General features: G+C 42.5%; 1 protein-coding gene across 12 annotated transcripts in view; it reads right to left on the reverse strand.

Annotated features, from left to right (window-relative positions):
• The window catches only part of LOC148408553 (multidrug and toxin extrusion protein 1-like), a 37,316-nt gene that overhangs the window by 3,326 nt on the left and 20,086 nt on the right, over positions 1–13,904 (reverse strand). For 2 of the 12 annotated variants that reach the window (XM_088440854.1, XM_088440850.1), the window contains 9 exons: positions 8,270–8,413; positions 2,647–2,719; positions 2,250–2,369; positions 1,870–1,971; positions 1,742–1,810; positions 1,491–1,639; positions 778–820; positions 658–702; positions 468–565 (listed from right to left, as the gene is read on the reverse strand). In XM_088440854.1, coding sequence (XP_088296980.1) covers positions 468–565; positions 658–702; positions 778–820; positions 1,491–1,639; positions 1,742–1,810; positions 1,870–1,971; positions 2,250–2,327 — 584 coding nt within the window. In that variant the 5' untranslated portion in view covers positions 2,328–2,369; positions 2,647–2,719; positions 8,270–8,413. Of the gene's footprint in view, positions 1–467; positions 566–657; positions 703–777; positions 821–1,490; positions 1,640–1,741; positions 1,811–1,869; positions 1,972–2,249; positions 2,459–2,646; positions 2,720–3,047; positions 3,392–3,725; positions 4,670–7,827; positions 7,900–8,269; positions 8,414–13,904 lie in introns of those variants that run through there. The other 10 variants (XM_088440858.1, XM_088440857.1, XM_088440852.1 and 7 more) reach the window with 10 other exon arrangements.

The raw sequence follows: 13,904 nt of genomic DNA on the forward strand, positions 1-13,904 counted from the left end.
ATGAAACGTCGCGATGTACTTGGCCGACTCGGTGCAAAATCTCTCCTCCTCAGCTCCGGAACCAAAACCAAACTAAAAGACAGGGATAAAGTCGGCGTGTATTTTCTTTTTCTTTTCCTAATTGCTCCTGTCGAAAAAAGCGAACTTCAAGCCGTTTGCGTCTGCACGGGTGGGGTCGGTGGGAGAGCGCAGACCAAGCGAGGAATGCTTTGAAATGCATCAATGAAGGAAAGTGGGAGTGTTTAGGGTGAAAAATCAACGTCGGAACATGGTTAAAAGCTCCAAAAAGTTGACTTTTTACGCAACGGCCCATTTAAGGGCTGCATTTCCCGAAAAAGTTCACGTTTCATGGTGAGTCATCAAACTTCCCCACCAGGAACCTGAGCAAAGGTGTCCATGTATTCATTTACTGTACATGTACTGATTGACAACAACAACTCACGTGCCTTTGAAGCACATGTACTCACGCCACCCCGAGATCCAGCACTGTCAGGAAGACGTAGTTGATGATTGCATTGAAAACGTTGCCGGTGCCTGCGGATATCACCTGCGGCCACATGATGCCCTGCCACAGAGAGCGTTCATTCATTTACCGATTGATTGACGGGAGCACAAAAGGCAAAGCAGTAGATGACACCACGACATGATGACTGGCACCTGATTCTGAAGATACCTCCCCTGCAGCTGGTACATGAAGGCAGCCTGCGAAGACGACGTCACCGCTATTAATAACTCGCATTCGCGGAGCATAAAAGCATCTTTTTCTGGTGCGCTCACGGGTAAAGCCGGCATGAAGATGTTGACGTAGAGCTGAGACATCCTGAAAGTGGAGTAAAGAGAATTGAAAAAACAAAGACAAAAAGTCAAGCATGAATGTAAATCAGAATAGATCCCCATCATTCTTCATTTATAGATTGAAAGATAGAACTGTTTGTTTAGATGGTTGTAGTTATTGACATTTTATGTGTGGTGGGATTTGAAAATCAAATGTCTGACTGCATTTGAAAGCACCACATAGTCAACATCTAGTGCGAACATTCGAGACTTTTGCCGTTATCATACGATAATTAACTAGGGCCTTCCTTATCATCCTTAAACAGCAATTGAACATGATTTGTTTTTGATGATGGTGACGTGAAGTGAGCATAAAAATTGTTTTGCGAGGGGGCGTTAAGCTAATTGGTAGGAACCACCGCTGCGAAGGCCAACTTCACAATAAAAGCGCACCAGGGCCACTGCATTGACGTCCATGTATTATGAATATTTTTTTATATACGTATTTTATATTACTTAACGTACTATATTATAAATATCAATATAAATATTTTTATATATAATACATATAAGATTACATCATTACATAATATGTACATGTTATTTTGAAGTTAGCCTTCGCAGCAGTGTGTCGTGATGTTCCCGCCTCTTCCTTGGCATATATGCAAAACAAAATAGCGCAAAAATAAAAAAGACGAACGTGCGCGTATGCTAACCTGGCGACTTGGGCGCTCTGGCCAACAGCCAGCAGGAGTGGCTCCGTATTGAGCAGGACAGCCCAGCAGGGTAAGCAGGCTAATAGCAGGATGAGGATGCTCCTCTGCAGGATCACGCCCACCAGTTTTAGGTTGCCGCCGCCGTACGTCTGCCGGCGACAGAGCGGAAAAAACGTCAACAATAAGTTCGTAATGCGATTTACGCTTACAGCGGCGCTCTTAAGATAGCGCCGTATGAATAAAACAAATACCTGAGATATGAGCGTATCGCATGCCGACGCCAGGCCGCTGCCGATGGAAATACCCGAGACATTTATCACCTGATGGCAAAATGGCCGCGTGAGATCTTTGCGTGGGACGCGGCAACAAGACGTCCTACCGCAATCGCTAACGCCACGCTGGCCAGCTCGGTTTTTCCCAGGTGACCGCAAAATACCAAACTGACAAATCCGATCAGGAAGCTCATCAGCTGAGAAATGAACTGGGGAAAAAAAAAGGCATTTTTGTTTTAAACTTAAAAGATTTAGGGCGCCATATTGTTATTTTAATTATAAAGAAGCTACATAGATGCGCAAGTTAACATTAGATTGGAAAACACACGAGGCTTTTTTCCATAAGAAGAGAATTATGGACACGGTAGGCAAGAACCCCGATCTCAAGGTCAAGCAATAAGTAGTAGCCTCATGACCACACATTTTTAGAAAACATTCATAAAAAAAAAAAAAAAGAATGTGCCAAATGCTGCTTCACCAGACTCACCACTGGTCCGGCCAGCTTCAACAAGTGCAGCAGTTCTGCTTTATACTCGATGGGAAGCCGCGGTACAAAGCCCGTCATGGCGCAGCGGCCCGCCGAGACCTGCCGGCGCCACGTCAAACGCTGGAATGAATGGGACACGCCGGGATGACTGGACAGCACGCAGGCCTTCAATCTATAACCAATTACCTGGAACCAATTACCCGGGAAGACTGTACGCAGAAGTGGAAAGAAAGTACCAACAAAAATGAAAAGCTTTTTTTTTTTTTTTGCCTGTGAGGGAAGAAGGTGACTAATTCACTACAAAAAAAAGACACACTGAGGAACATCCATGTGCGCATAACAGGACATTGCTGGTTTGGACCGACCGCTCGAACAAAAAAACTACCGACCTACATACCTATTTACCTTCTTATCTTCTAGTTTTCATCCATCCATCCATCGAACCATCAAATGTCGCCTTCAGGGGCAGTCTGAAATCATAGAATCAACTAAATCATTAACTAAACATCCATCCTTCTCTTTATCCGTCCGTTTGTCTGTCAAATCATAAAGAATCCAATTCGTTTTGAACGATCAGAAACGAAAACAAACAGCCTTCATTTATTATTTATCTCTGTTTATGTTAACTACTCACTTAATTGTAATTGAATTGTCGCGCTTATGTCTTTGATCACATTTTAATTGAAATGATTTAATTACTGTTCACTTAGATTTAACTCGTTACTAAATGGTTTTGATGATCAACATTGGTTGATTAGATGATCAAATCAATTGATTTAGTCTCTTCTTCCTCCTCACATGGCACATTTTGGATGCTGTCCAGGACCGCACGCCCTTCTTCTGGGCGGCGTTGGCCGCCTCATCCTCGCGATTCGGAAGTGACGAAGACGAAGTCACCCCGCGTGGGCGTCGCCCATCATTTATGATGCGGCAAAGCCCACACGGGTCTGCCGTCCCAGCCTCCTCCCGATCCCCTTTCCGCCGTAGATGTTCGTTGTCCTCACCAGACCATGACGCCAACCGCCTTTCCCCACCACTTGGGGGGGTGATTGGCGGCTGGGCGTCGGTGGGCAAATGAGAGATAATTGCTTTGAGTCAGAGCAGATTTGGTGATGGGAGATAAGGGGGCCGGCGTGATTAGGAAGATGATGATGATGATGATTCCGTGGGGGGGGGGGTCACTGTCATGTGGCGTAGATAATGGCGGTGACCACGTCACGAGAGGTCGATGGAGGAAGGATGGAGGAAGGAAGGGTGGCGAGGCGGGCGGGGTTGCAGATTGCACGTTACAAAGCTTTAAGGGGCTTTCGGGAATAATGGTGGGCTCGCGTTCCGGCGTCTGCACCGGCTGATAATGGCAATACAGGAGAGAATAACCGCCAAGATGGGCGAGGAGGTGGTCGGGCAGGGTAGATACAAAGGGAGGTGGGGGTGAAGATGATGAAGAGGAGGAAGGGTTGGGGGGCTGGCTGTCACCTGCAAGCACTTGAGCCGCCTCCATCGGGGGCCGGCAATTTTCTGTCATTTGTGTCGTTTATGAGTGCAGACGAGGGACAAAGAGCAGCAGGAGGGGAAGGCTAGCTTAGACGGGTTGCCGTGATGTTCCTGTTTCGTAGCAAAAAAAAAAAAGGGAGCGTGAGGATGAAAAGACGGGAGGTAATCCAAGCCGGTGACTCACGGGCCATGTTTGAGCAACATTCCTGATAGCGATCGCAACCGCGGCCCGTCCAGGCAGCGCTGGCGTAATTTGCTTAGATGTGATTGCACCTTAATTAAGTCCTTGTCTGATGGGCGCATCGCGGGAAACGTGTCCTAATTTTGCTTCATCTGCCGAAAAAGACGCCACGGGCTCCCGTTTGTCAGCCCGTGACTCATCCGCCTGACGAGGCGATGGCGTCACGGGCCCCCCGCCCGACTCGCCGCCGCCCCCCGCCTCATGACACGCCGTCCTCCGCGTGGCACCCTCCACCGGGGCGCGATGCTCTGCGTTAATTCCAAGCTTTGTTGACTGAAGAGGCTCATTGACTGTGGCAGCTGCTTGACCTTGCAGAGAGGGCGGCGGCCCATTTAACTCACTTTCACACCATACCCTTCTGGGCGGGAGGGGCTTTTGTTCTTCTTTCAGGCCGCATAAACGCCGTCCCATTTTACAGGTGTCGCACTTAACCTGTAGGTGTCGACAGTGTGCTATTGTCAATACAAATCAAGAACATGAAGGCTTTTATTCCTGCCTAGCGATGCTAATGAAAATGACGGCGCCGTGTACATTTTGCATCCATTTGTCGTATTTCGTTTCAGCGTGAAGAAAACGCGCTTTGAAACGGCGCAGACTGTCTAAAGAAACCGAGAAGACGGAGGTGTTTTTATTCCGCAACGTTAATAATTGCCCTTCGGCGTTCGGCCCTCCAGCTGCCGACATCCGTGCCGGCTTGTTCGAGCGTACGTCCGAGGGCTGGAGGAGACAAGTCAAGCCGTCTTTTCCTTATCAAAATGCATCAACGTCCGCCGAATAAAATGATCCACTCAGCCTCATTGTTGACAACAAAGAGGCAATTAGGCGTCATTTTTGTGCCATTTTTGCCATGTTCTGTGCATCCACTCTCAAACTGATGCATACCATATCAAATTTGAGGTATATATTATCATTTTAAGCTTTGTAAAGGACATATTATTTAGTTCACATTTGAATTAATTTCATACAAACACAGATATGTGGAAAAAAAATGCTTGTTATGCCGTTTTAAGTCCACCCTCGTAATATTGGGGTTGCGAATGCTAACAATGCTAACATGAAAGGTTATTATTATAAACCCCGTTGCATTCACCATCATCATTTTTGAGAGCGGACCGTGTGACTCGTCAGTAAGTTTTGCTCAAATTACCTGACTGACTCACTCACCTGCGACAAACATGACACTTTCCCCGAAAAGCTCTTGAAAACAAGGAGTTCTTTTTATATCCCAGACATATTTGCTTTCTTTAGTATTTTAATGGCCATCAATGACTAGCTTTGCAGCATAAGTGTTCTGAACTTTCTAATCCCAACCAGCAATGATTTAACAACATCTATTCTGTCAAGTAGGAGCAAACGGCTGCCTCGCCTTTTAAAAGGCTTCATTTTATGGTCTTTTTACCGCATTTAAAAAAAAACAAACATTTTCTATGCGTTCGTATATAAATGAGTAAAAGCACCTTTCGTCTATATGGGTGTCACTCTTGAAAAAGGGTGCATCAGAAACTAAAGAGAACACATTTTCCAAAACAATTTTCTTCTGTACCCATCTAGGCCAGTGGTCCCCAATCTACGGCCCGCGGGCTGAATATGGCACGTTTCCGCATTTTGCCCAGCCCCCGAAACAATACTAGAGATGCATTATGGGTTTTTTTCTTTCTTACCGCGCGATCGAGATTATTTTTTGTCGACGAGGCAGTTTGTCTCATAAGCCAAAAAACTGTGGGTGTTTTCAAATTATGGAATCAACGCCAAAACTATGAATACCCGCATTATTATAAAGTTGAGTGTAGCAATAACAATGCTATTTATTTTCAATTTTTTTCACACTCAATACGCCAGAAAGTGGTAATGTTTAGTTGAGTGTGACAATAATATTTCTATTTTTTTTTTTCCTCAGTCAAGATCCCAGAAATACATATTAATATTTAGTTAAGTGCGGCAATAATATTGCTATTTTTTTATTTTTTTTTCCCCAGTCAAGAACCTAGAAAGTGGTATTAATATTTGGTTATGTGCGGCATTCTGGAAAACAATAAACACTCACGTTCAGACACTTTTTGTTACAAGTGACAAGTACAAGAGAAGAGAACCGTGGCCTTCGGATGCAAAAGTTTGGGGACGCCTGATCTAGGCTCTTAATAGAATTCTGGGAAATAGAATTTTCTATTACAATCCCCAAAGTCAGCGGGCTCTATCGGGAGAGCGCAGGAAGCTTTGGTGATGAATGTGCGCGCGTGGCGTGACAAGATAAGAGATAACCGGTATTAGCGGCGAGCTAAGCTTTGAACAAGCCGGCGCGTGCCGGACCTCGCGGGACACCGTCCGTCCATCCGCCAAGGCTTGCGCCATGATTGCTATTATTGCCGTATGCGCTATTGCAGCCAAAACGGAATGTTTCATCAGGCGGCTCAGCTTCAGTGCGGATAATCGTCCGGCGCCAGTCAAGTAAAGCACGAAATTGACTTCTGTATAAATTACCGTGTGTGTTTTTCAAAAAAAAATCAAAGATGATTCAGTCTCAAAGACATTATGTCAACTTAATGTTTTTCACCAATAGCAAAACAAAGACAATTGAAGCGTCAATTTGGAGCCTAGCAAAAAGACAAATTTGAGCATTTTAGATGACTTTCAAAATCATCAAACACAATTTGGAGTCTTTGTACGAGTATTATAAAGACCTAAACCGGATTTAAAAAAAGAGTGCTTCCCAAATGGGGGTACTTAAAGGAACTTCAGGGGGTACGTGAGATTTGAAATAAAACAAAGTAACATGCGAAAATCCTTTAAAAATAATGATTGAATTAATTAATTAATTGTTCAGAAAAATAAAATTTAAAACAAATTTTATGTTCAGTAGGTTATTCAATTCCAACTTGTCATGTGCCACCTCTCGTTACCTGTCAAGTTAATTTATTTTTGTGAACACAAATCTACTATGATCCCAAAAGAAGAGACTTTACATTCAAAATTTTTCTGGACAAATATTTATTTATAAATATTTATTTTGTCAACAGGGCTGACACTTTATGCTGAATATTATTTTGGGGGACAAATATTTATTAACAATTAAGTTCATTCTTTATTTTTGTGAAGAGATCTCTACTGAAATCCCGATTCTTTATGTCGAATATTTTTCTGTGGACAAATATTTATTTATAATTATGTTATTATTATTATTATATTTTTGGACATCAGATTTCTTCTATGATCCAAAAGAGGACGCTTTAGGTTGATTATTTTTTTTTGTGGACCAATACAAATTAAAGGGTCTAAAGTTGAACAAATCAGACACTGATGGAATGTATTATTTTATTTTATTTTTTTTAACCCAAAATTACTTTGCAGTGGTTAAGAGGTACTTGGCTGAAAACATATTTCGAAGGTTGAGAACCACTGCGTTATAGGGCAGAGGAAAACTCTCATGTATTAAAAAAAATAAATAAAAAAATGCACTTTTCATCAAAATAATCGAAGTGAAAATTGCCTTGACGTTTCCAAAAGGCGCACATTGGGATCACTGATGGGTAAATTGTCTTTGATGATTACCAAACGCGACAATCACAGCTGGATAGTCCTTTCCACGTGTGTGCGTGTGTGTGCGTGTGTGTCTCTGCTTCATATTCCAGTCACAAGTCCCGTGTGGCTACTGGTATGAAAGCGCTTTTCATTTGTCTCCTCGCACACTTGGCAGTATCTTTTCCAAACACTTGACGGGCAAGACGATGACGCAGGAAAACACCTGGAAGCTTAAATCGCTCGCATGTAAAGAGTGTAATTGATATGATTTAGCGCGCGTGTGTGCGTGCGCGTGTGTGTACAGTGTGTGTAATTAAATGCGTAGACCTTCTCCCCGCTATCTCCTCCTCCAGCCAGCACCGGTGACGCACAAAGCACAGCACCGCCATGAGTCATCAGGCCGCCAGCATCAGCGCCGCCCCTCCCTCCATCTTTCTTCATCCCTCACGCCCGCCCCCCTCCATCATCCCTCCATCCTTTCGCACATTCCCATGTAGCTTTGTTTCCACCGTCTTTACCTTTCCGAAGCTCGGCGAAACGCCGGCGAGCGCCGTTCGGCACCTGCCAGCGCAATATGACTCACGCTGGCCATCTTATCTACGCGCGCAGTAGGAGTGGAAAGAGGAGTCAGCGCAAAAAAAAAATAAGTAACTTCTCAGCACGAGCGGGAAGGGGTGCGCTCCGAGAGGATGACTCATAAATGTGCCCCCCCCCCCCCCCCCCCCCACACACACACACACACACACACACACACATTCACACAACTTACCGCTGCCCTGCGGAGAGGGTCACACCCACTGCTGCACTTCAAGATGGGTAACGGTGCTGGTAAAAAAACATGCTTTGATGGAGTGCTTGGTTAGAATGAAGGTACGGCGTTCAAAACTGCGCCATGTGCCTTTAAAATGTCCTCCTGCAATGCACAAAAAAAAAAAAGTTTTCGAAACCATTTAGACAAATACCATATTTTTCAAACTATAAGTTGCACCAGCGAATTTTTTTTCATGCGTAGGCCGCACTGGATCATAAGATTTTAACATTTGATATTTACACTGAAGATTCCTCCATGTTTAGAAATTAGAGCAGCACCAACATATTTTTTTTTCAAAATAAGATCGTTACACTCAGATTTTTTGGAATACTGCGCCAACACAACAGTAACATGGCTGTTGCATTTACTGATGGTAAGTAAAATAGTATCAGTCATTTTGATAGTGTCATCGTCTGTCTCACTTTGATTGACAGGAGATTTCCGCCTGGTGAGTGGTAAGCTCAGGGGTAGTTCAGGGACTGGGGGCAGGGTTTAGGACATTGGTCCAAAAACTACAGCTCCTGGGTTAGATCTGGCCCGCTTCCGCATTTTGCCCGTCCCCGGAACTATACTCAACACGAATTATGATTTTATTTATTTTTTTTTTTGGTGAAGTGTAGCATTAATATTGTTACTTCTTTTTATTTTTTTTCCCTCTGTTAAGTTCACAGAAAGGGGTATTAATATTTAGGACTATAATTTAGAACCACTTGAAATAACTGGTTAGCTTCACCTGAAGTTTAACATTTTAGGTTGCACTAACAAAAAACCTGAATATACACAAATCAAATGTTGCTTATTTAGTTGTAATTTTGTCCAATTTTTTTTTCAATTCCATTTATTTTCAATTTTTAGACAATTTACTCATTAATTAACCCAAATCACATCTTTTTTGTCAACCTCAAAGACACACCCATGTACCGCCTTCACTGGCAAGTGTTTGGAAAGGTCCCGATTGGCACATAAAAACAAATGAAAAACTACTGTCAAAACACTAGCTTTGGAGATGAGCGAACGACACTAGCTTGTGACTGGAATACGAAGCAGACGTATGCGCACACGCATACACACAAAAGCTGGGGACAAGCCAGCTGCGATCGTTCCAATGTTCCCGCCAGCCGTGACGTGCGTCTGTACGGGGAAAAAGGTCATCGGTGTTTGCACAGGACGTGGTGCGTTTGTGGTGTGTTTACGACATGCGCGGATTTGATTGTATATGCCGTCCGCTTTACAGTTTTGTTGTCAATTAGGGTGACAAAAGACACACACCCAGAAAAAAGTGAGTCATCACCAAGGAAAACTGAATGGAATAGGAGGAAAAAAAGGGGACTAAATGTAGGTAGCATGATGGTTTTCATAAATCCAACCCGCAGCCTCTCGACTGGGAGACAACCACTCTACCACATGTGATGCATTTTTTTTTTCATAAACCCAGGCTCATGTCATAAAGATAGGTTTTGAGTTATTGTCAAATATGTTCAATATGTCTATTATCTACCATGCATGTTTTGGGGAAGAAAAAGCCACCTGGGCACGGGGAAAGCATGCAAACTCCACACAGAAAGGCCGAAAGCTGAATCGAACCCACAACCTCTGCATATTGTTATTTATGCTCCAACTGGGGACCAAAAATGTGAGTTTTTGACTAAAAAAATTAAATGAATAATTAATTGAATCCCAATTATACTCTTTTAAACTCTTGATTCGTCTTGGAATTGATCTAAACAGTCTTTTAATGGAGTCGAGAAGTATTTTTTCCCGTTCTTCAGTTTGTACATTCCACAAATCATCTTGCAAATCATATATATGCAAGCCCAGCCATTACTGTAGCTTCTACTCTATGCACCTTATAATGCGAGGCAATTCATTAAAGGTGCACATCATAATCCGGTGCGCATTATAGTGTGGAAAATACTGTAGAATTTTTTCTCCCACCAGTCTTCATAGGACACTTCATTAGGTACACCTGCAACACCAAATATTACACCTTTATGAGGAAAATAATTTTTGATTGACACTGTCACGGAGTTATCCTGTTCGCAATGTGTACTTTTCACAAATCTTCATTATTCTTAATTTCTGATTGCGCAGTGGATGCATAACGCAAGCCCAGCCACTGCTGTAGCTTCTATTCTATGCGCCTTATAATGCGCATGTATGAAAACAGATTTAGACTAGGCCATTCGTTGAAGACAATTCAGAGTCCTTGGACATGTTTTTTTTTTTTTTTTAACCTTGTAGTCATTAAAGGCGATAATCAAAGGCGCAATCATTACAAACATAATATGAACGGAAACAACAAATCAAACATGTGGGCCTCATTAAACCTTCAAAGGCTTGAAATTCCAAGCCAATGGGCGGCGTTGTTGTTTTTTCTTCACTTTTGTTTGCCCGCGTTTAGCCTTCTCTTGCACCAATTATCCCCCAAGAGGTGGCGAGCTTCACTCTTAAACAAAAGGAGCAATCAGCCGCCCTTCTCGTCCCCCTCGCTCCATTTTTCTCTCCGCCGGATGGAACGAGGAAAAAAAGAAAAAAGCTCTTTGTTTTGTTCCCTTTAGAAAACTACAGCAGGAAAAAGGCTGAGCATTTATTTCAAAGTGATGCTGATTGGTGAGATCATGCCGCCTTTTGTTAGGGAAAATATCAAATAATAGATCCCACATGGGGCCAAAAGTGGAGAGAGGCAATATAAATATTGTCATTTTTACAAAATAAATGTATTTATCAAGTTATAATACATATATATTTACATACATTTATAAAATATAAATGTTCTGTTTGATTACAGTACACGAGGAAATTTCATGGGTTAAAAACTAGCAAAAAGGTAGAACATATTACATAGGCCCTAATTTTACAACCATGCAAAAAAATGCAAAAAAAGGGCTGGAAAAAATATTTTCTTTGATATAAGAGGGTATTTCCTGTGTTTAAGATGAAATGGACAAAGTAAAGAGGACTTTTTGTTTTTTCAAAGAGCAAAACAATTTTCTTCCTGCTCCTTTTGCATGCAAAAATACATGTTTTTTTTTTTTTTTTATAAACCGGATAAACAACAAAAATCACCTATATTTTTTAATGTTAAATAATTTATAGCGAAGCTAGACCTATATGTTTTCAACATATCTATAAAAAATGTCCTTTTGAATCATTGCATACATTTTTTTGGGGGGGCGCTTAACAATTTCAGTGCTATTTTTGGGGGGGCAACAGTCATTATATATGTTTTTTTTACTGTTAAATCAACACAATAATAGCTATGCTAGACCTACATATTTTCAATTTTCAATATATCAGAAAATGTACATTCCTTATTAGTCTTATTAGTATTTTTAGTTATTGCATAGATATTTTTTTTGGGGGGGGGGGGGCACAAGCCACTAGATTTTTTTCACTGTTAAATCAATGGTGCACCTATATTTTTCAATATACATTCTGAAAGTGTATTTTCCTTAGTCTCTCTTTTTTTTTTGGGGGGGGGGGGGGGGGTGACAATTTCATGGCTATTTCCTGGGTCATTCAAGTGCGCTATCACAAACCATCAGGCGGGCTCCCGGTGGGTTTCAAATCCCAGCTGCAGCTAAACAAGACCCTCAGATGGAGGCAATAAAGCTAATGTCCCCCCCCCTCCCCCCGCCCCGCCGGACCCTCGGAGTTCATTGAACAGCCGCTTAACGAATGGACACACAAGTAACACACACGCACGTATAAAAACACACGCGCGCACACTCGGGGGGCTTGTTGTGGATTACACTAACCAAGCTAATGATCTCCTCAATGGGACAACTGGGACTCTTGCGAGACCCCCGGGTCCCCTGGGAACCCCGAGAGTAGCTCGGGGGTAATTACCATGTAAATGCGTGTGCGTGTGTGTGCACGGCTGAGATTAGGCCCATCTATCTATTTTGGCTTGTTTTCCCAACGATGAAAAGCGTCATCTAACAGGATTATTTACCCGCAGGATTATTTCATTCATTTGCATGTAAAAATAGAAATAATGATAAAAATAAATAAATAAATAAGCTATTTTATTTTTTGCCCGTTTTTGTGACTTCACGCTGACGCAACGGGCAGTTTTATTTCCGTGTATGACTTTCTATTTTGCACTCAAGGGGTTCAGCGTGCATTGAAAGTCAAGAATGAGGGAAAAATGACTAAATATATCACATAATGAATAACTCCCTTGTAATTGCATCTTCTGAACATGTTTATTAACCTCAGTCATCATTTATGTCGGCCCGCCCATAACTAAATGTGTGGAAGTGTTTGCTTGAATCGGCGAACTAATCAAGACTATGTGCGCGTGTGTGTGATCTTGTTTTTTAGTCTTTGTGTGGTGCAATATAGATATTTTTTGGCTGTTCACAATGTGTGTGTGCGATCTTGTTTTGCAGTCTTTGTGTGGTGCAATATGGACAGTTCTTGCCAGTTCATATTTTATGTGTGTGTTTTCACATTTTTGTGTGTGCGTGTGTGATCTTGTTTTTTGGTCTTTGTGTGGTGCAAAAAAAAATCACATTTTTTTTTTGCTAGTTCATATTGTGTGTGTATGAAATCTTGTTTTTAAGTCTTTGTGTGGCGAAATATAGATGTTTTTTTTATCAGGCCATAATGTGCGTGGGGGGGCACACACGCTTGTGTATGAGTGTATGCATGGTGCTGGTTTTCTTGTATGGAACAATATGGACAGACTATATTTGTGTGACGCAAGGTAAATATTTTGGATTGACCAGATTGTGTTTGTGTATTCTTATCTTAGTGTGGACTTGTTTGTTATGTGGGTTTGTATATGTTGTTGTCTTTTGTGTTTGTATAGGACAATCTGGGCATTTAGAAAGATTCTTATTGAGAAAAAGGCTTTGTGTACTGCATTGTTGATGATTGGGACACTCCACATTGTGCATGTTCTTGTTTTGTTTCTTTGTGTGGACAGATGGGCTCATCTTGGTACTAAATTGTTATTGTCTTTCCACTTTTTTGAGGGGAAAAACATCTGACTCATCACCTTCGATTGTGTGTTCATTTTGGATGGTCTACATTCGGAAAATGTGCGTTTGTGTGTGTGAGAGACAAAGGATATGGTGATAGAAGAGCGTAAAACACAGCACTGGAAAAGCAGAGGGGAGAAATTGAAAAAAAAAAAACGAGGAAGGGAAATGTGAGCTAGGAATTCTCAAGCAGCAGCGGCAGCACAGAGTGGTCATCTGCAGTACGATGAGTCACCTGTAGGCAACTCACACACACACACAAACGCACACACACACACACACACACACAGTGAAGTGACGCTGTGTGTAATCCCAGCCGAAAGCCACAAAGCACATTGTCTTGGCTGAACAACAACGCAATCGGAGGCACCACAATGAAAGGACGCTCGAGGAATCAGCTTGGTGGTTGCCAGGGGAGACGGAGTTGGGAAAAAAAAAACAGGATGCGTCCAATCACAGCCCGTCAGCTTCACAGAACTCATCAGCCACAGTGTGGGGGGGGGGGGGGGGGGGGGGGGGGGGGGGGAGCGGAGACAAGTTTTGAAGGACCTCCCATGGAAAAATTACCTAAAATGGCCGCTTCTAATCAAAATGGTTGACTTCCC

The sequence above is a fragment of the Hippichthys cyanospilos genome, chromosome 18 (assembly GCF_059441005.1).
Source record: "Hippichthys cyanospilos isolate Australia breed blue-spotted pipefish chromosome 18, RoL_Hcya_1.0, whole genome shotgun sequence".
Classification (NCBI taxonomy): domain Eukaryota; kingdom Metazoa; phylum Chordata; class Actinopteri; order Syngnathiformes; family Syngnathidae; genus Hippichthys; species Hippichthys cyanospilos.